Source organism: Triplophysa rosa, linkage group LG4 (genome assembly GCF_024868665.1).
Source record: "Triplophysa rosa linkage group LG4, Trosa_1v2, whole genome shotgun sequence".
In the NCBI taxonomy this organism is placed as follows: domain Eukaryota; kingdom Metazoa; phylum Chordata; class Actinopteri; order Cypriniformes; family Nemacheilidae; genus Triplophysa; species Triplophysa rosa.
The window spans coordinates 13,588,797-13,614,517 of NC_079893.1; the positions used below are offsets into that span (position 1 = coordinate 13,588,797).

Below are 25,721 nucleotides of genomic sequence, written 5' to 3' on the forward strand. Positions count from 1 at the left end.
CTACAAATGTCAATGACCGTAAAAAATATATGAAGCTAGGCCATTTTTAACAGGACACTGTTTGAGGGAAATCTGAGGGACCTGTACGTTTTCCTCAAAAAACCCCTCTTTCAGATAAAACTCATAAAATGTTTATATAATTGGCTCACTCGCTTTTCCAGTATATGTACCACGTCTAGTATTCACCCAAAACATTCATCAATTCAAGGTATGCTACTGTTAAATGCGGTTAACTGTATGTGATGTAACTTGAGTAAATGTGATTCCTTATATGGAAATAGCGCCGTCTCAGAGGTTTTGTGCGCGCGCGGTCTCTTCCTCTCATTTACACACGCAGCTGTGGGGAGGGAAACTCTGGCCTATAGATAAAATAATCAGATTCCTTTTCCAAACGCACTTTTTACACTTCATAATAATAACAACGATATCCAACGTTGTGTTTTGCACTGCTGTTTTGCACTGATGTCTCCACAGGAATCGAAATGTCCTGCCTCAGTGAGGGCCGACCGACCACACACACACACACACACACGCACACACACACACTTTCTGACCTTTCTGCAAACTTTGCTTTGCACAAACTTGGTTTGGAAGATTTTAGTAATAATAGTTATGAAACTGAATAACAACAGCACAAAAACAATTATAAAACATCATGAAAAAATGTAATAAAAGTAAAACATTAAGGCCAGTGTTTACACCAGAGAGTAAAATTGTGAGAGTAATCCAAGAACAAAAACATTCTAATGTGGCTTCTTTTCAATAGGTGAAAAGTTTTTTTTAAATATTAATTTATTTAAAAGTCATATACTCTCTTCTTTTTTCAGTGTTGATTATCATCTGATTCTGTAAGTGATTCATCTAGGATACTATGTTATTTACCATGTTTATAACATTAATTGATTAAAAATGATGTAGACAAGTGTAATATCTGACATGTATTCAGTGATGTTTCTTTTTCTCCCTTAGCTTTTGTGTCAACAGCAGCTAATTACACCCCAAAGGCTCTTATAAGAGCCACACCATAAAGCATATTTGGCTTTGTAAGTATAAGTTTTGACTCACTATTAGACACAGTATTTTGTTGACTGATGCTACATCATGGTATTAGAGTCATACTAATGTTTTAGTCTATTAAAAGAATAGGTCTTGTAGGCCTAAATAAAAATAATAAAAAATCCACCATCTGTAAATTAGTTTGTAATGTTTGTAAGTTACTGATTAGTCAATTATTTTTTTATGTCACATATATTCAGTGATTATTTCAGTGTTTCTTTTTTTCTCCCCTTTCCTTTTCTGTCAGCAGCATCTAAATAAACCCCAAAGGTTATTTTAAGAGCCACCCAGGATTTCTGTATCTTTGGCTTTGTAAGTATATTTTTTAAACACATTATCAGTATTTGCATAAAGGTTACAATAGGTTTGTTTATGCATTAGCTAACATCAACTAACAATGAGCAAAATAGTTTTTTGGGATTTATTATGTTAATATTAGTTAATACCAATGCAATTGCTGTGTATTAACCATTTTATCATATATGATTTTGAATATGTATTATTAAATGCTGAAATGAACAAGAATTAAAGGAGTAGTTCACCCCCAAATTAAAATTTTGTGATCATTTACTCACTCTCTTGACATTTTTAAACCTGTATGACTTTCTTTGTTCTCCAGAACATGAAATGTTGAAAATCAGAAAATCATTGGTCTCCATTCACTTGCATTGGTTTTGTGACCATACAATAGAAGTGAATGGGGACCAACGGTTTTTGGTTACCAAACAAAATATCATCATTTGTGTTTTGCAGAACAAAGAAAGTCACACAGGTTTAAAATGACACGAAGGTGAGTAAATGTTGACAGAATTTTCATTTTGAAGCAAACTACTCCTTTAAAGTCTTAGAAGTATTGTTAAGGTTAGATAATGCTATAACTAATATAAACAAATACAACTCTTTTGTTTTGTGGCACTGAAATGTCTTAATCAAAGGATATTTTAAACCACATTCATATTACTGTGAGTGATGTTTCTTCTTTTTCTTTCCTTTGCTTGTTTGTCAGCAGCAGCTATATAACATCTTTGGTTAGGTAGGTATATAAAGTTATTTTAATGATCAGTCAGTTGTAGGGCTGTGATGTTACTTCTTTTTCTTCCATTCGCCTGTCTGTAAACAGCAGCTACTACACTCTAAACACACTTCTAGAGCCATAGCATAGAGCACTTTGGTTTTGTACTCTAACACCCTGTTTACACAGGATGCGAGTGACGTCCCACATGTGGACAAAATTTTGAGTTCTAATGGGTTCTATTGTCTTTTGTCACATTGCATCGCGCCACAACGAGTCTGGTGTGTGTTGTGTTTTGACTAACTAGAAACATTTAACATTAAATCAACTGAAGTTACAACAAATGGCAAATTAAAGTACAATACAATATTTTACACATATAGGCCTAATAATGATGCTTCTTTTTTATCAGTTTTGCTAGTCTGGTAGCAGTAGCTTAATAAATCCAGAAGGTTTTTTTACGCCACCAGGATCACTGCATCTTTGGCTTTGCAAATAGTTGTCACATGTAGGAGTGGGGGTTGATACAGATTCCATTTCATTCACAAGCTTTAGATTTTGTTCCAATCTTAACTCAATTCAATTTGTTTCAAAAGCTCTGATTCTGATGCAATTAACTGGAATGATTAATTTAGAAAAAAAAGTGAACTATTCTCTTCATTTGCACTTAGCTAGCTATCCATGATAAAATGCAAGTCATTTATTTGCCTAAACCAAATTATGTGAAAGTAGAATGATTTCCAGAGCAATTAACACACATGGACAAAATTTACGCTTTACGCTAATGTTTACGTTAAAGTTGTAGGGTGAACGTACTATTAAGTTCATGTTCTTTAAGCACACTACCATCTTTGAGCTTAGATTATAAAATAAAAAAATAATGTATAATCCTGTTTGATGTCCTAAATAATTGACATGTTTGTTCTTACATTCCTCCTGTAATTCAATCAGACAATTACAAACTGAGATATGAGTGTTCACACTGTCTGGAGGCCGTTCTGAAAGCTGTATGAAAAATTTCCCCCAAACAGTAGACCTTTAAATGTGGCGTTTTTAGACATTTTTGCATTTCTTAAGGGTAGATAACACTGCTTACTGCAAAATTAAGAGATTAATGTTAAAACTTTTGCATATCGTAACCTGGAATTGGATGTGGAAAATAATTATAATTAATTCCAAAGATTGTGTGCTACACTAATATTTTACTCCACAGGCATTATTGAATTGTACTTTACAAACCACAACATTATAAATTTACTGTTTATTGATATAGTCTGAGGTTATATAATTATTAAAGATTTAGTATTATTGTAAAGTGAGCTTAAATGCTACACTAAGAATCAACAGAGCTTCAGTTGACTTCAACATGAAACATTGTTCATTTAAAATGTGTAAAAACTTAATATATGACCTATATTATTTATTTTCTAAAACCATGTCCTTTAAATTAAATGTAAAATTTAATATTTAAAATTGTTGCTGCTTTCGTCATTTTAAATAAGGTACAATATATTTCATAATAAAACATTTTACAATAAAGGAAAATATTGTATGAAAGATTAATATTTTATTTTAACAGAACTTTTTGCATTTTTTGATCATTTCTTTTGTCTTGAATTGCTTTCAGCTTATTCTTTGTTCCTCTTTTATTCCAAGGTAAGTAATATTCAATAGCTTAACTTAAATTTTTTGGTAGTCTCTGTGGTTGAATACTGTTCCACTATTAATGAATTGCTACATAAATAAATGACACATCATTAGGAATTACTATTAAATACTAGTAAGTATAAGCTCTCATGCAATTGCTGCAGTAAAATTATATAAAATGTCCATATCATTTACAGTGATGTAGCAACCACATGCTGTTTTGACTGTAAATTTCACTTTGTTACAGTAGGCCTACAATAATAATCAAACAATAATGCAATAAAACAACAGTGTTTAAAAAAGAAACCCCAATCAGTGTTCTTGTCTCTTGTCCTTTGTACATTCTTTATATTATTGTACATATTTTTTTGTTATTACAACATTTAAATAATTCTTGTTGATTTAGCTGTACTTTATTTGTACTCTATTGCCACTAATTTTGATACATACCAATGCATAACAACTTTTGTTTGTTTGTATTTTCATAGGGGCTCTGGCAGTTATGTCATCCAAAAAAGTAAGTTAAGTTGTTTAAATATATTTTATGGTGGTGGTATTAAAACATCAATTTGTCTGAAGAGTGTGTCAAAAAGAATGTTATTTAATACTTAAGGAGAAGGAGGCTATAGTTTTTTGTTGGGATTTATTTTTTATTTTTGTTAGAGACACCAGTATAATAATTGGATGACATCCAAAGATTGTAAAAGGCAGTACGACAAAGTCTGGGCAAAAGTGTCTAGAACATGCAAGATTGCAGCCACCAAGGAAACAAACACCTCATTTGAGGAGGGCAGTACTGCTGAAAGTGAGATATTTAGTGACAACCAGCACTTTGAAGAGGACAACATCAACATGCTTTGTGATACAGCATTCACAAGTTCTGAAAGTGAAGACGACTTCACACACATCACACTAAAGGAAGAACTGTCAGAATGGGCCAGCATGTTTCAAATAAAACATAATGCCGTGGATGCTCTCCTTACCATCCTTAAAAGACATGGGCATGCAGACCTTCCACATACTGCAAGAACCCTCTTGGACAGGTCAAACAGATATGATGTTACCACCAGAGATGGCGTTGACATAATAAAATTGAACGTATCAGATCAGCTCTCAAAACATCTGAGCAAATATCCCACAACTGTGACAGACCATCTGCAGTCACTTGATTTGTCCTTAAACATTGATGGGCTGCCATTATTTAAAAGCTCAAACTTGTCCCTCTGGCCGGTTCTTTGTTCTATTAACTTGTCACCACCATGTGTCTTCCCACTCTGTCTCTCTACTGCTGCATCCAAACCAAAAGCAGACTTTGTTAATGACACTGTTCAAGAATTGGCAGAAGTAATGCAGAATGGTCTGATCTGGGGAGGGAAGCGTCTGAACATTGATTTGAGGTGCGTTACCTGTGATGCTCCAGCCAAAGCCATGGTCAAGTGTGTGAAGCAGTTCTCAGGTTACTATGGGTGCGACAGATGCACCCAGAGGGGATCTTGGGATGGTCGGATTACCTATCCTGAAGTTGAAAATTTGACCTTGAGGACAGACAAATCATTCAGGGAGTGTTGGCAACCAGAACACCATCAAGAGGAGAAGATTTCACCTTTGTCTGTCCTCCCAATTGACATGGTAAAATCGTTTCCCATTGATTACATGCACCAGAGCTGCCTTGGGGTCATGAAAAAGTTGCTGCTATTGTGGACGAGAGGTACGACAGGGTTCCGGATGTCATCAGGAGATGTGACTCGTGTAAGCGAAAGACTGGTGGCATTGAAGAAATCCATTCCTGACTGCTTTGCTAGAAAGCCAAGGGGGCTGCAAGAAATTGAGCGTTGGAAAGCAACAGAGTTCAGACAGTTTGCTTTATACACAGGGAAGATAGTCCTGAAGGGAGCACTGCAAGGACACCTGTACGAACACTTCTTGTGTTTTAGCACTGCTCTGTGCATTCTAGTTAACCCCGACCTTACAAAGTCACAAGGACTTTATGCAGACCAACTGCTGAAATACTTTGTAGAGAAAGGACGGGAGCTATATGGGGAGACATTTCTAGTGTACAATGTTCATTCATTGTTACACCTTTCAGAAGATGCTCAAAACTTTGGTTGCCTTGACAACTGCAGTGCTTTTAAGTTTGAGAGCTATCTTCATCAGATGAAGAAAATGGTCCGCTCTGGAAAAAATGTTCTCACTCAAGTAGCAAATCGTCTAGAGGAAACATCAAGACTTAAGATATCAAACAAAGAAAAGGTGGTGTCATTGAAATGCCCAAACAACACATTTGTATTAAGCCCTGAAGAATGTTGTGAGGTGGTGTCAGAAGAAGTGAACAACACAGTGTTATGCAGAGTATTCACCAATTTGCAGCCATATCTTATGACGCCATGTGATTCCCGTCTTTATGGAACCTATGTTGCAAGCACTAGGCACTCACAAATGCGTTGCATTGGCAAAGAGGCACTTGATAGGATGGCATTCATGGTAGAGGAACATGGTGGAATCAGAATTGTCGTCTCCATCCTTCATACTCTGTAGGCGGTGACAAGATGTACATAGTTTTCAAGACAATCAATTTAAAGAATCAAAATCATCAAATTCTGTATATCGCAAGACTCAAACCAATCTGTAGAATAACATTTTCAACCACAAAACAATATTATGTAACGCAAACATTCTGTTCTGAGCTTAAGTAAACAAGAGGCAAGAACTTGATACAAAACAACCAACTATTCATTAATTAATGAGGTTAGTCACTAAACGATGAGCATGTATCATAGATATCTATTAATGGTTAATAATAGTTTATAATTATCACCATTTGAACACATTTCACAGCTTTTGTGTTTATTACAGGATTATCTGCGCTATGTTGTGCTCCACTTTATGGAGTACAATGAAGTTGAGGTGGCACCATCTGGGTGGTTGGAGTGGGAAAATGAGGTAAGGCAAATATTTTAGGAATCCGTCAGAATCAAATAACAAACTAAAATAATTAAATAGTGTTTATTCACACATAATAACAAAAAAACTAAATATTTTGGCCTCCTTGTCTGTGATAACATATTGATTTCTTGCTGACATTGTTTTCTGTACTTTTCCACAGGCTCTGTTGTTATTGACAGTAATTGGGCATCTGAAAGTGCTTTACTATATTTTCTGACTTTCTTGTAAAACAGAAAATTTGTAGATTCTTGGATAACAATAAAGCATAAGAAATACTGTAACTAAAGAGCTTAAACATATTGGTTGATTAACAATAACAGAAACATTTAAACGGTTTTGGTAATCACCAATACAGTTAGTTCAGGGCACTGTACATACGTTTATATATACAGTATATATATACACACATTGCATAATATTTTTTGTCTGAAAGGTATTGTATTGCTACTGGCCTCGCTCGAACGCTGGTACCATGGTAAAAAAATGTGGGATACCAGACAAGCAGCTATGGGCCAGATATGCTGTCAGGATATTTTCTGACACAGGTAAAGTATGCTACGGCTACTTATGTATAGTATTTAATTAAAAAAACTGGCAAGCCTTTTCATAATATGTTATCTTGCTTTGTGAGTAGATAGTTATGACATGGCAAGATTTCGAGCCAAAAAAGCTCAAGAAACCTCACATGTTGAGGACTCTGATGAGAATGGGGGAAGAAAAAGAATTCCTCCAAGGCGATTCAGAGGTATTGAGATCTATTATAATAAATAGTGCAAAGTTATTCCTTAATTTAGTATAAAAGGTAATTTTAGAACTAACTTTTGTTTCTTGCAGAGGAAGACGTCCAGCTTTCCCAGCGCCGAAGGACAAAAGAGACGCAAAGGTGTAAGTATACAGTACATATAAACTAAATGACAAGAGAATAATTTTGAAAAGCTAGAATTCATCTTCTTTAAAAATTCTTATTTTGTTTTGCAGTTAACGAGAACAGTGAATCATCCGAAGGTAATTTCATTGTGGTGTGTAAATGCCACTAAAATGGGTTAAAATATGAGTAAGTTTAAGATTTTAAAACGGTTAGTTCTGGTCCTGTGCCACTGTATGTTGCTGTGTCTGTGTTGCTTGGCAATTGCTTTGTTGTTTCTGTTTCTGAGGAACTACATGGAGCAATAATATGGAGCAGTACTATTTTTTTAGCCTAACGACACCACTTAGCTGTTATAAATTTATTCTAAAATCATGGCTTCTTAGGGCTTATTGCTATAATGAGCAATTAAAAATAGAAACATGACTACATTTGCATTTGTTTATCATCTATATCTTATAATACTTTTTTGACTATTCCCTTTGGCCCAGATGACGAAATTACTAGTTTCCAACCAATCAAACCAAAGCGAAACAAAAGAATAAGACAGGAAACTTCACCTGAGAGTAAGTAGAAAATTTGAAACTGATAAAAAAATACAGAGTTGTCAATAATGTTTTTTTAATCATTATCATTGTCTTTTTTCAGGTGAGTGCACTGATGAAGGTAAGAATTGTATCACTGTTATTTAGCTTTTACTACTTTTAGTAAATGTGATAGCCTATGTTTTTCACAATTGTTTTCTTTTATTGTTAGCTGAGGAGCTGGTGCCAAAAAGAAAAAAACAAAAACAACCTTGTTTGATGCTGCCCACTGCACCTTCTTGTAAGTACATTTTTGGTTTAAATGTTACTATTAACAGTAATAACAGAATACTTTCTGATTTTATAATTGAAAATGCATTTTGAAGCAGTTTTGGAAAAAAAATGTATCGTCACCTTGAAATTATAAGGTAGATATTATAAGAATTATAAGAAGTTCCTAAAATGTTTCAAATTTTACAGTATTTGGTCTTAAAGGTTACTTAATAGTCAATTGTTGATTTGATGGGGTCTTAAATACAAAACAAATGTTATCATGTTATTTTAGCCATACTTGCTTCAAGTGAGAGAGACATTTTACCTGTCTCACCTTCTGTGAAATAAATTCCAGGTTCCAACCTAAAATTAACATCTGCACTAGACAAAATATTTAGCACTGCCTTTAAAGAAAAAAGATTCCTTCTACGATATGAAATACATGTCATAGAAAGCATTCAAATTTTTTTATACTGTCAACATAAAAAACACTTATTGCATAATTTAAAACAAATTATAACTATTCTGTTTGTGTTGCTTGAAAATGATTATGTTTTGATTAATTATTTTAAATCTAAGCAGAATGTGTTTTTTTAGAAATAGAAGGTGCTATCTGCGTTTGACCTGTTCCAAAAATCCCCATTTACCAATTTAAGAGGATTTTGATATTGTACATTTAGAATACGTCTAGGGTCTCTGTATTTTTTATGTATGAAAGAGAGGACAATTTGTAATGAATATTATTCTTTTTTGTGCTGTGTTTGCAGTTCATCCTACTCAGCCAAGTTCGACAAATCATCAGGTTCAAGGTAGTGAACAAGACAGTATTAAAATGAAACGGCTTCGAAACAATATACACAGTATTGTGAAAAGTGCTATACAAATTAACTTGAATTTAATTGAAGAATATGAAAATGTTCAAAAACAACATTTCTAGCTGCTAACAGGTCAAACTGAACAGTCTGTTCAAACACAATTTGAATGAATATGCATTCTTTGTGGTGTTTACAGTTCCTTCTACCTCAACATTCCAGCCACAGCAACATCGCTCCAGTTCCACAACTCAGCAGGTTCAAGGTACAAAAGACACAGTAACAATATTTAATAAATATCAAACTTTCTACAGATATAGACCATTTTACAAGACATAAACAACACTCGTCCAGAATGATCCTGTTTCATTTTTAACACCATCATTGTCAAAACAATATAATACAACAAAACATTTAAGTGAATAAAAATGTTACATTAACATTTTAACATGTAATAACAGGCTATGTGAAATGGCTATGTGAAATTAAAAAAGAAAGAAAGACAAAAAACTGAAACAGGTCTTCTGGGTGAAAAACAGGTCTGAAACAGGTCAAGTGCTTCTGGACCAGTGTTTTTTACATCTTGCGAAAATGGTCTATACAGATCTGGAAAGAATGTGCATTTTAGAAAATGTAAACGTTCTATTTGCTCAGAGTATTAACTGAACAAACATTCTGATTGTAACAGTCACAGATTAGTTGAATATGGTCCCGATGTTATGGGTCCCATTCTTTTCCCCATATTATTTTAGGCTTAGCCCCATAATTTAACATGTGTTTTTCATATAATTGATTTTTGACATTTTCACAGAAATGTCCAAGTTATTTGAAGGTTTGGAGAGGAGAATATGTCTGAAACTGGAACAAATCCATGCTGATATTAAAACAGCACTGGGAACAATCCAGCAATCAGTGAGCCGGCCCGGCGCGTCTGCCTCCGACCTAACTGAGGTGCTTGAGGAGCCTTGTAGGACTGTGGCAGAGTTAGAGGACTTGTGCGATCAGCTAAAAGATGCTGACTTCCGCAAAAAGACTGTATGTGCAAACACATGTATCATACTTTGCAATTTTAATCCATTAACTAATTACACTATGCTTTAATAATTGTCATTGTTTGTAGATTCGATACCTTTGTCTTCAGAGTGGAGCCAGTTTGGGGGATGGCATAAGGAGAATGCTCCGCAAAATTGGACATAATGCCTTATGGGCCAATTACAGCTACAAAGGGAGAAAAGAGAAACGACCATTTCAGCCTCTGCTGATTAATGATGTAATTATACGTAAGTTCACAACGTTACTCACAAAAACCTTTCCGTATCCAGGGTTGCAAAAAGTGCATTACAACATTATAGATTAATTGTTTTTGACAAAATATAGAGATTGGCATTCACAAGTTACATGAGCTATATTGTTTGAAGGTGCCTGCAGTAAGGTGTACCCACAACACAAGTCCCAGAGTGTGGAGGACATGATAGCTGTCACACTTAAACATGCTCCACATCGTGGGATAACAAAAACAAATAATCAGGTGAGAAAATGTTGACCAAAAATATCACAAAAATTACTCAAGGTGGCAACGCAATAAAGTCTGGATGGCCTGTCCGTCTCTGGGGTTCAAAAGGTGCTAAGCACCCACAAATTTTTGAGCAACCTCAGTTGAAATTGTAATATTAAATATTAAATATTGACAAAACTAAAATTGGAATCCACACAAACTATGACGTGGGCTGTATTTCCCGAAAGCATTAAGTAGGCTAGCACTTGAAAATCGTCGTTGATCTACAAGTGCTCCGGGATCATCGTAAATCCAAGGGCGTCGTGCCAGAGTTATGAGGTCACCTGCAGGACAACCGGAAAATTGCACCTAAATTTAGACACTCCTTTATGTGAATTTAATGGTTTTCTCTAGCCTATAAGTTTTTATTGTTTGTTTGTTTGAATTAGTTAAATTAATACAATAAATACAGCTCAATACAAATTAAATGACTGAACATACATTAATAAAGAAAAGAATAAAGTAAAGAATAAAAAAGTTATTGGTTAACAAAAGATGTATGTTTGTTGTTAGATTGGATGGAAGGTACTCTGACACACATTGCCTAGAAATTGGACTGATTAGCTCTTCCTTTTTGGTCCTCTGATTCAAAGGTTTGTATTCATAATGACCAAACTTTGTGATTATTATTATTATATGTTCACAGGCGGTGTTGCTAAAGCATGTGTACAATACACATTTTGACTGCACATAGAAATGTATAAAATGGATGAAACGCTCTAATAATATAGGCTAAACCAAAGATGTAATAAAATGTATAGGGCTTCATGTTTGATCAATATTTTAATAAATAAAAATGCAGGACAATGCACAAAAATGCTTGCAATACCACGGCAAATTTCAGGCCATTTACTAGTAGCCTATGTACAATATGGTCTAGGAGATACAATTTAAAGCCAGATGCTCACACCAGATGATCCACCCCATCACAAAAACACAATTGGGGTACAATAATGATGTTAAACAACTTCGTGAATGAGCTCTGCGCTGAGATTTTCTTTTCATGTCACAACAGAAACCGGATATCGCATATTACACTGTAATGTAATATAATGTGACACATATTTATTCAGTTGACAAACACTTAAAATAAGTAGAGTAAATAAAATGTAAATGAGAATCAGCGGTAATTTCTCCCGGTCGGCTTTTTCAATGGCCCTTCCGGTATGCGTGCATGCAGTCTGAGAGAGAGAGATTCTTCATGAACAAAACCGTCGCAATGACAAAATGAGAAGTGATGCAGTATACAAGGATTGAACTCACTGCTGCTTTTTGTTACATTTGTTTCAGGTTGCAAGCGTACGAGTGGAATCCAATGTGGAGGAGTAACGCGCAGCTGAGAGACACGAGCGCACACAAATACACGCACACAGACAGAAAGACAGACACACGCACGCACGCACACACACACACACACAGAGCGAATCACAATTACAATCGTAACAAAGAGAAGGAATATATCACCACATGTATAATCAAATAAAAGTAATTTGGACTTGACAATTCCTTGTACTTGTGTTTATTTCTCATGGTTTCATTTGACACTTTCAAAGAGTAAAATATAAAAGACGTAAAAAGGCCTTTTAGCGAACGTCCCCTAAAGGTCCCGAACGTCCTTTGTAGGTCCTGTGAACGTCCCCTAAAGGTCCCGAATGTCCCTTGTAGGTCCTGTGAACGTCCCCTGAAAGTCCCCGGGGACGTCCCGTTAACGTTTAAAGAACCCTACACGGTGACGTCCAGGGGACGTTCGCAGTGACCGTTCAGGAGACCTTTTTTTGTTAGCTGGGCTGTGCCCATAATGCCCATTGGATAATCCGGCCCTGCTTATGACGTTCGCGTGGTTTTTACTTTCGAAAACATCAAAATCAATAAGTAATAGGCTATTTTCTACCCTGGTTTTGAGGCCGGCTGGAGAAACGCTCGGGTTTTAAGGGCGGGCCGCATAGAAGACTTAGAAGTAAACGCCCACTGCTATGATTGGATAGCAGCTTGCGTAGTTGACTTAGTTGGAGCCTTCTGTGAATTTGGTTAGACGTTACGTAACTTGATTTTACTCAAATTTACGGACTTATTTCCCGGATGTGATGGCAAGGATTTGCGTATAGTTTGTATAGCCTATAGTTGTATGGTGTTTAGTGATATATGACCGTACATGTCAGCATTTAAGACCCGCGAACCAGACAGAAGAGCACCGCGATCGCGGGTCTCAAATGTTATAGTTTTCATGATGAATAAACAAACGGTAGACTCCCGGCCAAAATGACCCAGCACCAGAAATAATATCAAAACACTTCAAAACAGCCTCCATTATTCGCAAACGGTCTATAAAACCTTGAAAAATGATATATGAGCCCGCCAAATCACAGAGATGCCGATTACAATTAATACAAATGACTAGAGGTTAGGGATGGGCGATATGGCCCTAAAACTTTATCACGATAATTCCTGGTATTTCTTGCGATAACGATAAAAATGACGATATATCCATAATGTCATCCACCGCTGTTTTTTGCGTCAAGTGATAGTAGCTGCATGTAGTCTAGACCCTCAGAAAAACAAATATTATCAAAAAGTAAAACTTACCCCAAATCAAACAGCTCCTAAAATATACCTACAGTGTTTTTGTAAATATAAAATGTAATAGTGAGATTCGACTTCAAAAGGTTGTAGTAAAGAAAAGTTAAATGAACTAAAGCTCAATAAACACATCATGTCATACCTAAAACTGTATATCTTCTATTGTTGGGTGGAAACAATCGATCGCATCACGCTGTCAATCACTCTCTCTTGAACTGTGTGAACCTTCTCTTCTCACAGCAACATACACTGAATCTGTCTATGACTCGCGCTACAGAAAGAGAACAGAAAAATGCGGGTAAAAGAAATCTAATTAAATAATCCATGCTTTTATACGCTCATAAACGTATTTAAAATAACGTAATACAAACTCGCATGTGTACCGTATGTGAACAGGCAGCAGTGCTGTGCGCGCTGTGTCGCTATGAGAGCACATGTGGGCGCGAGCTGCGCACGGGACGCTCCGTTCATCCTGTATATAACAGGCAAGAAATCATACTAAACTATTTGCGCACGCGCACATAACATCTAACGAATGTTTAAATAAATACTTTTAGCCAAACTAAATGTTGTGGTGTAACGCATTATGACTATCAACGAATACTTAACAAACGAATTAAATAAAACGAAAGTGAAACTAAACATTAACTCGGACGCATCTACAGTGCCAACCTAAACGAGATTTAGAGCTTTAGTGCAAACTCTTTCTCAGCTTCACGTCCGCCCTCCGCTATACCCGTTTTCACTTCACATATGAGCTGTGAATGGGTCTCACAAAGATATCTACAAAGAGAGGGGATGACGTCATCAACTAGAATTTATCGTTTATATCGCGGGAAGACTAATTCCTATCGTGTGGGGAATTTCTACCGGTATATCGCAAACGATATAATATCGCCCATCCCTACTAGAGGTCCCCAGGTAATACTATCAGGGCATATCAAGCGATTTCTAACAAAGCAATATGTATATGTTTTACTCACATAAGATTGCTGCGCCATTCCTATCGGATCCAATATTGACGGCACAGCACTGCTTTTTAATTTTAGTCTCTCCGCAAAGACTTGTTCAAGCAATCCGTGTTGAAATGAAGCGAACAAACGCTCAATGTTTTCCCCACGTGAGCTGGAACGTCTTTAAAAATGAACTTCAACCACGCATTCCTGTCGGAATCCGAAGGAAGGTTATGCAGCGACTGTGTTCTTCCACAACCAGGCACTGCACAATATTTAGCGATCTTTAACGACATGATGCTTACACTCGCTCTATCTGGTTCCGTGCAGGTTGTGTTCAGTACTGCCATGCGCGAACCAGTGGGCAGGGCTCGAGAAGTAGGCGTTGATATTCTTCTGTGGAGGCGGTGCTCAACCTATCTATAGGTGCATTTCAGGACCTGCCGTTCGCTGAGCCTCGTGTCAATAACAGTTGTTATTTCAGTAACAAGGGCGTTTTTAGGTCTGACACTTACAGGAAAAAAGCTCGGGTTAAAATTGTGGTCCTAGTTCACTGCACCTTTAATAAATAAAGATTTACATTTCTGTTTCGTTTCATTCTCACAAGGTTTATGGCTTTTACTTGGGATATAAAGTGACTTTTTATTGTCCTATTTGGAGCTTTAAAGGAAATACTCCTACTTCTTTTTTCCCCATGTTCCTCAGGAAAAATAGCAGTATACAGATTTAAAATGACATTTGTTTGAGTAACTAATGGCAGAATTAAAATTTCAAAGCTTAGACACACAATCAAAGTCCACAAAGATTAAGGGATCTGCCTCTCTCTCACTCAGAAGTATAGAAATTCTGTATCTTCATCTGACGTTGAAGAGAGGGTTAATCAGTTAATCTAAATGATAACCTCAGATAACTGTCAGCCATTCAAGCAAAAGACCAACCATATGACCCATACCTTGAAACAAATGGACTGATTCAAATGACTAATTTAATGTCTCAAGCTCTGTTTTTTATATATTTAAAACAGTCATTCTATATTTAAGATGTGTCTAATTTAAGAATAAATTAAAAATGTATTAAAAATACAAAAAAATATGTTTGCTAAAGAATTTTTTTAAACTTTATTAAAAAGGGAAAACCTAGCTTACAGTAGCTGAATTTAATTAATTATTTAATTTTAATAAAATGTAGTATTTTTTTGTCTTATGACTAAAAGGCTACTCTATTATATTATATTAGAAAATGTTCATATATTATTATAATGCTGGAAATACTAGAAAAAATATTACAGTGTGGGGTTTTGTATTCCTAAAAATGTTAAATGGGGGGAGGTGCCACAGTGCTTCATGCATTGTGACTTCTTTACAATGTTAAACGTGCTGGCTTTTCATGCTTGACATGGTCAACTTGTCAAAAAACGAGTTGGACATATGACATAGTATTTCTGTGCTTGATACACTCCCCCAGCGTTCGTATAGGTTTCGGAAAGTTTTTTTTCGAACATGAAATTCCGTTTCATAACAACTTTTCTTAGTCTCTTACTGGACAATTCTCCCGAAAAAGCACACCCACGCGTCAACCCGCGAGAGCGAAATGAAAGAGCATGCCCACGAGTCAACCATGGAGAGTGGGAGAAAGAGCATGCCCATCAATATCCTCCTTCGTTTGTGAAGTTCAGCTGTGTTTGTTTGTTCAGTGCATTTCTGTGAGGAATGTTATATAAATGGTGGATATAACGCTGGATTTGCAGATCGTTTGAAACTGATAGATAGATTGGTCCCAGCGCTAAAAGATGCCGGTCATGAACCGCACGCGGTAAGCGGAACCTGAGTCATATGTCTGTATGTGCATAAGCAGTGGCATCAATTCACCTAAAGCAAGGTATGGCAGACTCTCGTGAAGTTATACTGTACCTCGGCATGAAGGTCTCATATATATTTATATTTATTAATTCCCTATCATACATGCTGCTACTGCTTTTATTATTTTTTTTATTATTTACTGCTTTTTATCATTTAATAAATTAAAAAGCACAACACGCTTTAAATAATCTTTTGATGAAAACTTCATATAGTTTAAAAACAAATGGAAGCAGATCTGATATGTGATGTGAAAATTTAGAAGTGTGAGTTTAGTGGATTCGAACGTGCTTCGCGGCAGAGTCAAAACTGTATGTCACGCGTCTTTCTCACTACACGTTGTTTTTACACTCTTTTCTGGGGGAGGAGCCACCTACATTTTTCGCACTTCCGATCCCCATGCTCCTGCAATGAATACTGCAATAAAATATTACTTTGAAATGACCTGACCAGACAGTCAAGGTACGGCAGCCGCCAGCCCCTGCCATACCCAAATGTGCATAAGGTACACCACATGAACTTATTGTGAATCAACAGTTATGCAGGGATAATGCGATGATGTATTGTGTGCTTTTGCTTTAGTTCCGCTAAAAAAATTCACCGCCTAGAAACTAACTGGAAATATGTTAGCACAAGTAAGAAGGTGCCGAAAATATGTTACAAACACGTAAAATGGTACGTATTTTTTACGAATATATTGAAACTTGTATTAAGTACTCTTCTTTCTCACAACTATGACTGCCAGATAATTTGGGATAATGCTGCAATAAAGATTTAAGACAACTTTAGATGGTACAGAACAAGGCAGCATGACTTATTCTTCGGTGTTGGAATGACATCTAACCCAGTGATCAGCTCCTCCATGACCCATAAACTGGATTAGTCACTGAGGTAACACTGTCTGGATTTACTAAGGTACTAATGGACAGGCGAGGTGCCAAAAAGGGTAGTATGTGTTTTAACCGAAACCAACACGGAAGTGACTTAAACTGCAATTCATTGACTGGCCGCTAGAGACTGCTCCAAAACAGAGCAGAATCTCATTGAGCCCCATGTTAAAATGCCCATCTTTATAGCAGAAAAAACATGTTTACAGCCTGGTACAAAAAATGAATTTGGTCTATATAGCTAATTTTGCCCTTCGTGACAACTGTGAGGGGGGTGAATTTTTTTATAACTCATCCGTTTAAATTATATATTAAGCCTAAATATTATGCATAATTAAGGGCGTGGCCACTTGAGTGACATGTGGTTTCACCAACAAAGCACCTCAGCTCCACCCACGTCCCACCTTTTTGACCTTTTTGATTAACTGGGAGTGACGTGCAGTGATGCGCTGCGAAGATGGCGACGGTTGGGACTTAATACTTATAAATTGCTCTTCACAAACCTATGGGTGATGTCACGGATACTACGTCCATGTTTTATACAGTCTATGGCACTGGTCTTCAACTACTTTTCTTTGAGGGCCAGATTCCAAAAGTATAAATAGGATGCGGGCCAGTTTTTTTACCATATTCTCATTTCTTCTGTTATTTATTGCGTTTTGTTCCTTTTATACTGTTTTTGTTGCTGTTACTTATAGGCCATGATTAAAACATGCACACAAATATTGCATCCAGTATTTGTGCCTTTTCATGATATTAAATTAAAAGGGATATTGTCTTTTTAATTGTATTTTATATTCCTTACTGCGTTACTTCACCCAAAAATTGCTACTAATTTAACTAACTGTCCTCCAGTACATCGAGATGTGGGTGGCATTGTTTTTTCAAGAAGATATTTCTGAAGATATTTGGTTGAATTAATTAAAGTTAAATCAATAAAAGTAAAAAACGCAAATACATTCAACACAAAAGTAATCCCTGCCCCTTGTGACGTTAAATTAGCATCTTATAATGCGAGTCAATTGATGTGTGCAAGAAACTGAACGCTATTATCACATCTTCGGGTGAATTCCGATCACATTCATGTGCCCCAAGCACTTATAGGGCACAGCCTTTGTATAGTGCGAGTTCTGGGGGGAGATGAACAGTTTTTCGTAAATATAGCCGTTATACATAATGAATGCAGTAATAAAAACAACACCGTTTTCCCCTTATCTGATACAACCGTTCACGTGGTGTACCCTTCCTACAGTTAGCCTACTTTCAAGGGCACAAAACACAACCTATCGCGTGCGCAAACCGATTGCCTGTGGCTGTGCAATGCATTGCTGATTATAACGTTGTAAATAACATTAAGTTTCTTGGACTGACTGATCAAATCGCTTTATAAGACGTAAAACATTATGAGCCGCGGGAAATACTTTCGTTTTGAATGTAGCAGCGTTTTGGACTTTTAAAGATGTGGCGTATCAGGAGGACGTGCATTTAAAGCACACCTTTCTTAAAGTCTCTCCACTTATTTGAAATGTTAAGGCGGGCCAGGAAAAGATGATTGGCGGGCCGCATTTGGCCCGCGGGCCGCCAGTTGACTAGCCCTGGTCTATGGTTTCAGCACCCAGGACTATGATTAGCTTTCAATTGAATGTCATTTATATGATTAATTATGCACAAACTTTAATAAATAATATACAGTATACATAGAGCATAAATCAAATAATCAATCCAAATAATTGTCTTTCTTTAAAAAAACATAATTTAGTTTGAAAACATCAGAAGGATGGCAATAAACTCACTGGCAGGTGTAACAGCCTGAACTGAACCAACAGAGGATCCCACAGGTGCATCCTCAGAGATGAAGAAGGTGTAGTGGGGCTTCTGGAAGAGGGCTAGGGGCTGTTGGCTGTGTAGGATGTTCACGGTGATGTTAGCAGGATTAATGGTCGACAGCCCTCCTCCGTCCCGAGCAGAGACAGACAGTTTCACACTGCTACTTCGCACCTGAGACAGTGAAGAGTTCAGGTAGACAGCTCCTGTGAAATACAATTACATTTTATAGCATATGTGCAAATATGCTGGGTCAATAATGTAATGTATTAAGCAGAGTTAATACATTACTGCACTGCTGTTCCATCAACTTAGAAAAGGTTTACATATTTTATACATATAGGTTTACAGCATAAGAATCCAGATAAAGGATATACCCAACAGTGGTGGACAGTAACGAAGTAAATTTAACTGAGTACTGTACTTAAGTACACTTTTTGAGTATCTGTACTTTACTTGAGTATTCTTTTTTCTGAGTACTTGTACTTTAACTTCACTACATTTGAAAGACAAATATCATACTTTTTACTCCACTACATTTATAAAAAGGTCCAAAAGTAGAAAATAGTTTCTATGCAGCGGGTTTCCTGTGTGCGCAATTTATCTGGCTTGCGATCTGCCAGGACCTTTTACTGTTGCCAAGTATTTCAGTTTTTCTATGCTCGCGCTTTTCCGGCAAGCTTTGAATGGCCACTCTGGGATCTTCCCTGCTAAACTATTGTAAACGTATGCGCTGCTACACCATTGATAGCACGCTAAAAAGGCAAATAGAACAATAAAAGACGAAAAGGCAGATGTTAAAGTGTTGTGTAATCATCTGTGGGTTACGATCAGTCAAAGATCGTTGAAACATTGTCATGAAAATGATCGGCATAACGGCTAAACGGTAAATAAGCATCACATACACCTTGAGCTACGCGCGTGCGTGTTAACTTCTGATCAGCTGCTATATCATTTAATGCGATTTGGAAAATGAATGATGTTTTTACTGAAGTAACTATTGTTGAAGTATTCCTGTTGAAATAAAAACAATAGATCCCTGCCCAAAATACAACAGAAAATGAAATGGATTTAATGGTTATAATGGGAATTGTACTATGGATAGTTGTTGTCTACCTGTATGTGATGGATTCTATTCATGGGATGGTAAATCCTATTGGAATAAAACCCAAAACACACTACAAAGAGGAATTTAATTCAAAAATGCATTGTTTTTTTTCAGCAGTGATGGTATTTGCAGTAAAACCACAGTATCCACAAATTTACCATTTTCTATATACTCCAATTAATAATCTTTAGTAAAACAACCAACTAAACATACCATAGTTTCATTATACTAGCTATAGTTTATGTTTGTAGTTAAATTATGGTAATACAAATGGTAATAAATCCAACAAACACATGGCTTCTACACTTAACTATTTACAAGAACCTTACTACTTACTGGTAAATTGCTGCTAAAACTATTAAAGGGAATATACAAAATAAAAGAACACATGCTCATAAATACATATAGGCCTAGGGGGCTAATGAGGATAATTAGGCTAAATGATAATACAGGATTATATCTAAACTAAACATATATGTGCTAAACATATAAAGCTCTTAAAGGAGTTGCTCACTGCAAAATTTGCCCCCATTGACTTTCCATAGTAGGAATAAAAATGACTATGGAAAGTCAATGGGGGCAAATTTTGAAGTGAACTACTCCTTTAATACAACTGATACTATGAGCTACTCTGTGTATTCAGTAGGTTGCTTCAGAGGCATAAGGTATACGACAATAAAACAATGCACAACTGACATAAAGGAAATTTACTTTTAATACTTGAGTACTTTTAAAAGCATGTACTTCTGTACTTTACTTAAGTAAGAATCTGTCTTTACGACTTTTACTTGTAGTGGAGTAATATTTGACCAGTAGTATCTGTACTTTCACTCAAGTAAGGAAGTTGTGTACTTCATCCACCTCTGATACCCAACATCCTTACATTTGATGTTACATCTGATATGGTAGGTAGATCTGACTGGTATAAAATTTGACTTTTATTGGTATATTGGGAAAACATTGAGCATCAGTAAATCTGCGAAACGGGATCTGTTCGGTTCTTTGCACTTTTGACAGATGGTGGAGGCAATGTTAGATTCTGTCACCTTGGCCTACTTTACAATCCAAAGCATCTGTCTCGTTTAATCCCTGTCTTTGTCACTACTCTAACATCATGCTGAGGTACACTACATGAACAAAATAGGGACGCCCCCTTCTAGTAAACAGTTTTGACTACTTTAGTCATTTGAGCAGTATTGAGAATATTAGTGGTATTGATAACCGTTATAAATAATATTACACATATGATAATAGTGTAAATACTGTAATCCAGCAGCACCAGTATCTGGTTTACACTCATATTTAGGGTTGGGAATCATTTAAATTTTATCGATTCCGATTCCAATTCTGATTCTGCTTATCGATTTCGATTCTTATCGATTCCCAGTTTCGATTCCACAGTTGAAGTAAAACATTTAGATATCAACCTGTATGGTCATTTAGCCTGCTTATTGACTTGTTTGCAATATATATATATATATTATGAGCACTGTTTTGTGTATATTTACACAAAGAAACACCTTTTCTGATTTATTACAATTTGTATTATCATAGTTGAATTACATCATGGTTAAACTGCAGTTACTATAATGCAACTATGGTTAATTTGTGATTCCTGTGCTTTAATGCAAATTCTATAGCTAAACTATGCTTACTATAGTAAAAAATATAGATAATTTTCATAATGGCTTTTATTGAGATATCAGTAGATCATGCAAAGCATGTACTTTTCTGAAAATATGCACACAGGAATTGATAAGAGGAATTCAAATTTTAATCTCAAGTATCCGATTCCTACTCCTTTCGATTCCGATCCGATTCCTAGCCTTTCGATTCCGATTCCAAATTGGAATTGATTTTCGATTCCCAACCCTACTCATATTACACATATTAGATGCCGATTTTGCACCTGTTCACCTTTTTTTGCCATTCAGTGGGATTTACTGGCCGAAGAAAAGGTAACAGAATAAACAAACTTTAAGATAATTTTGAATGACAACATCTTTTATTTATTCTTTTTAAATGTATATCATGAGAATATCATTATTGTGAATTATTTTCTCTGCAGTGAAAATCGGATATTGTGACATTCTCAGGGGGACTTTGCTTTCACATTAAGTTCTATGATATGATTGGCTCTTTTATCAGTAAGGTGCGATTACAGCAGCCATATTCAATGTTCCCATTTCTCCCATTCACATAAATGAGTTGTTCACATCTGCTATATAATGTCACATTTTTAAGAAAAGAATATACAACAATCTCATGAAGAATTACAAATTAAATCCAATTAAATATGACAGAAAAAAAATGCTGCTTTAAAGTTTTTAATTCATATAGTATAAAAATACACATTTTAGTGTATATTGTATTGTGAAATATTATTGGTATTACTGAAAAATATAGAAGAGTCTGCCTGGCTCATTATGGTAAAGAATAATCAAATGAATTATTAAATTATAAATATTAAAAATGATAAATACAAAACACACTGGAAATTCTCGCTGTACTCAAGTTAGCCGAAATAAAATAACTGAGTATACTAAATAAGAAGTGCAATATAAAGGCTAAGCACACTTCTCCAATGGCACTCAGTGCTGTATGTCTTCCACTCTCAGTCTGCAGTCATGACTAGTATGGATTTAAAAATGTGCTATATAAATCCACAGGCCTCCTGCTGGGATGTGACATAAATGATTACTGTATCTGCTACAGTTGACTCTTAGTCCCACTCTCAAGACAAACAAACCATAATACCCAGAACTAATTATTAACCCATAGTAAACATGGAAAAAGATAAAAAGACAGTAGTACCCTACCCAGATTAAGACTTGACAAATTCAAGTATGAAAGTCCTACATGAAGTCAAATTTTTTGCATATACAGTCGCGGAAAAAATTAAGAGACCATCCCAAATTGTCATTTAATCAGCATTTCTAAATGTATTGTGGTCATTCCAGTCCAGTGCCTGTTGAATTTCAACAAAATCAAACCTCAGGAGTGACAAAGTCATCCAACATCAATGTGAAAGACTGACAGTATGACAAGACATGAAAATGGAGGTTATCGCATTAAAAAAAATCAATTTGTACAAATATTACTATTGTATTGCTTAAAGCGGAAGTAACATGCTATGTCATGCTTTCTAACTTATTTACACTGTTAAATGTTCTGGCTTCTCAAGCTTAACATGGTCAACTTAACATGGTAAACGAGTTGAACTTATGATGTAGTATTTCTGTCCTCGATTCACTTCGCCAGGGTTCGTACAGGTTTCGGGAAAGTTTTTTTTCGAACATGGATTCCCGTTTCGTAACAAGGGTTCTTAGTCCCTTATTGGACAATTCTCCCTGAAAAGCATGCCCACACGTCATCCAGCAAGCAAAAGAGCACGCCCACGCGTCAACCAGCCAGCGTGAGAAAGAGCACGCCCATCAATGCCATTTCACTCGGCTGACGGAAGTTTAGCTTTGTTTGTTTGCTCATTGCTTTTTGGTGCTGAATGTTATATAAATGGTGGATATATCGCTGGATTTGGAGATCGTTTGAAACTGATAGATGGCGCGATCCCAGCGCTAAAAGATGCTGGACATGAACCGCACGCGGTAAGTCAAACTAAGTCATATGTCTGTGTTTTGTTGGCAATCGGCGTGTATGTGCACAATGTAAACAACACAAACTTATAGTGAATCAATGCAATGATTCACTATCAATGCCCTTCTCGTTTCCCGTATTGCTTCCCTGCCGTGTCTTATGTTCCTCACCTGCCCCTGGTTATCTTCCTTTGTTTGTCACCCTATATAATACACTCGTGTTCATTGTCCTGTGCTCGTTCGTTGTACCTTGTTCTTGTGCTCATGTTGTTACCCGTGTTCCTGTTCCTTGCCTTGTCCGTGACTGGTGAGTTTTGTTTTTGTCTTAGTTAGCCTGCCGTGTTTTTTGTAAGACGTTTTGTCGTGTTTTTGAGTTAGGTTTTTTGCTGTTCTTGTTTTACGTTTTGCCCCCACGTGGGTAGTCCTTTTGTTTTGTAAAGATCCTTAGTTCTGTTTTCCCCACCGAGGGTATTTTGTTTCTTGTTTTGTTATTAAAGTATTTTTGTGTTAACCCCTTCACCTCTGGCTGCTGCATTTGGGTTCTCCCTACACATACCGTGACACTCAAGATTAATACGAGATTGGCAGAAGCTGCATGTGTTACCTCATCTATAAAAGTGAATAGGAACTTATTGATATTGCAGGTCTGAAAAATACAGAGTTGCTTTTCTGTTATTTTGACCTGTTTCTCCAGTTTTCATTTTCTGCAAATAAATGCAAATAGGAACAACATTTTTATATGACATTTGGGAGAAATATTGTTAGTACTGTAGTTCACAAAATGTAACAAAAATGATAATTTTACCTAAAAACAAACCTATAAATAGTAAATTCAGAAAAACTGACAATGATTTTAAAATGGTCTCTTAATTTTTTATGTGGCTGTATATAAACTGCAGTACAGTTTGTGATATGTAAACTTTTAGGTCCCCTTTAAAGTGATATAGAATTTTACCTGTCGACTGATCCACATTGAATAAAGAAGCAGAATCTCCTGGCAGCAGCTCATAGGTGATTTCCCCATAGTTGCCAGAATCCTGGTCAGAGGCAAACACACTGAGGAGCTTGGTGCCAGGTTGGGCATGGCTGCTTAAACTCGTGACATATCTCTCAGGAGTAAAAACAGGACCATTATCATTCACATCCTCCACATCGATGTGAACAAATGTCTGTGAATTGAGACCATCCTATTGAGAAAAAAATATAACGCAGACAGTTTTTTTTATTTAAAGGCCCACTGAAGTGCCTTGGAACACACAGCATTATTTAATGTGTTTGAAGTAATTTCAACTCTTTGGAGCACATGATAAACTGTAAGATTTGAATGCTTATATCCTCTTAATGTGAAATTTGTCACTGGTTTGAAGCACATTAGCTTATAGGTAACCTTAAGGCTAACAGACTCATACTAAACACCACAAATGAACTTTGATTTCATGGGGAAGCTGAAAATCTACAATGGCAGTAATTATATACATACTTGATCTTCAGCTTTAATCAGGAGGTCAAAGGTCACAATGCCATCTTCGTAGTCAATGTCTTGGGCCACACAGATTTCCCCAGTAACAGAGTTGATTTTGAAGAGAGGATGGGCATCCTTGCCGCTGTAGCCATCACAGAGGAAGTACTGCACTTTTCCAAACTCAGCATCATCAGCATCTGTGGCAGTGACCTGGTTCACATGGAAATTTCATCATGTAGGCCAATCTTATTTTAAAGACTTAACCCGACGTGCAGCTGATTCTATTTCCTTGGCACCCAACGCTACTAGGAATTACTCAAAATCCCATCAAAGAACAAGTTCTAGTCAGGGTAGTAAAAAACTTTACTGTATTGATATTTCAAACCAAAACACATTTAACATATGTGTAAACAGTTCATAGGTGAACTCTCCTTTATACCTGACCTTTTCAAACTAGAAGCCCATTATAAACCACCCGGAAAATCAAGAGAACTTGTCACCACAGCAAAAGATCCAAAAGCTCTTGGACCACCATTGAAAACCAGCACAATGCAGAATTCAGGGTAATCTTCAGGTGCTGAAAGACTCTGTATAAGGCGCTTTGTGTGTTCAACATGGCACTAAGACACTAATTGTAAAACTAATTGTAAATGTGTCTTTTCCAACAGCTGGAGTGCCAAATCACTCTTACTGCATTCAGATGGGATATTCTTTACAGATTATGAACTGGCTAGAGATGCAGAAAATAAAATTGAATCTTCATGATTATCAAAC

General features: G+C 36.2%; 2 protein-coding genes across 2 annotated transcripts in view; one reads left to right on the forward strand and one right to left on the reverse strand.

Moving 5' to 3' along the window:
• Positions 1 to 25,721, reverse strand: part of dchs2 (dachsous cadherin-related 2) — a 59,183-nt gene that overhangs the window by 29,988 nt on the left and 3,474 nt on the right. Inside the window, 3 exon segments of the mRNA XM_057331024.1 lie at positions 18,754 to 18,990; positions 24,441 to 24,672; positions 24,966 to 25,157. Coding sequence (XP_057187007.1) covers positions 18,754 to 18,990; positions 24,441 to 24,672; positions 24,966 to 25,157 — 661 coding nt within the window.
• LOC130552627 (uncharacterized) lies at positions 8,228 to 12,406 on the forward strand. The gene is made up of 7 exons (XM_057331025.1): positions 8,228 to 8,348; positions 9,088 to 9,129; positions 9,332 to 9,397; positions 9,944 to 10,167; positions 10,253 to 10,412; positions 10,551 to 10,660; positions 11,978 to 12,406. Exons 1-7 carry the CDS (start codon positions 8,327 to 8,329, stop codon positions 12,014 to 12,016), a joined length of 663 nt encoding a protein of 220 aa, XP_057187008.1. The 5' UTR covers positions 8,228 to 8,326; the 3' UTR covers positions 12,017 to 12,406.

Coding starts and splice junctions, on each gene's coding strand:
- LOC130552627 (XM_057331025.1), top strand. CDS start 8,327: ATGCTGCCCACTGCACCTTCTT. Junction 9,130..9,331: donor GACAAATCATCAGGTTCAAG/GTAGTGAACAAG, acceptor TGGTGTTTACAG/TTCCTTCTACCTCAACATTC. Junction 10,413..10,550: donor GATTAATGATGTAATTATAC/GTAAGTTCACAA, acceptor TATTGTTTGAAG/GTGCCTGCAGTAAGGTGTAC.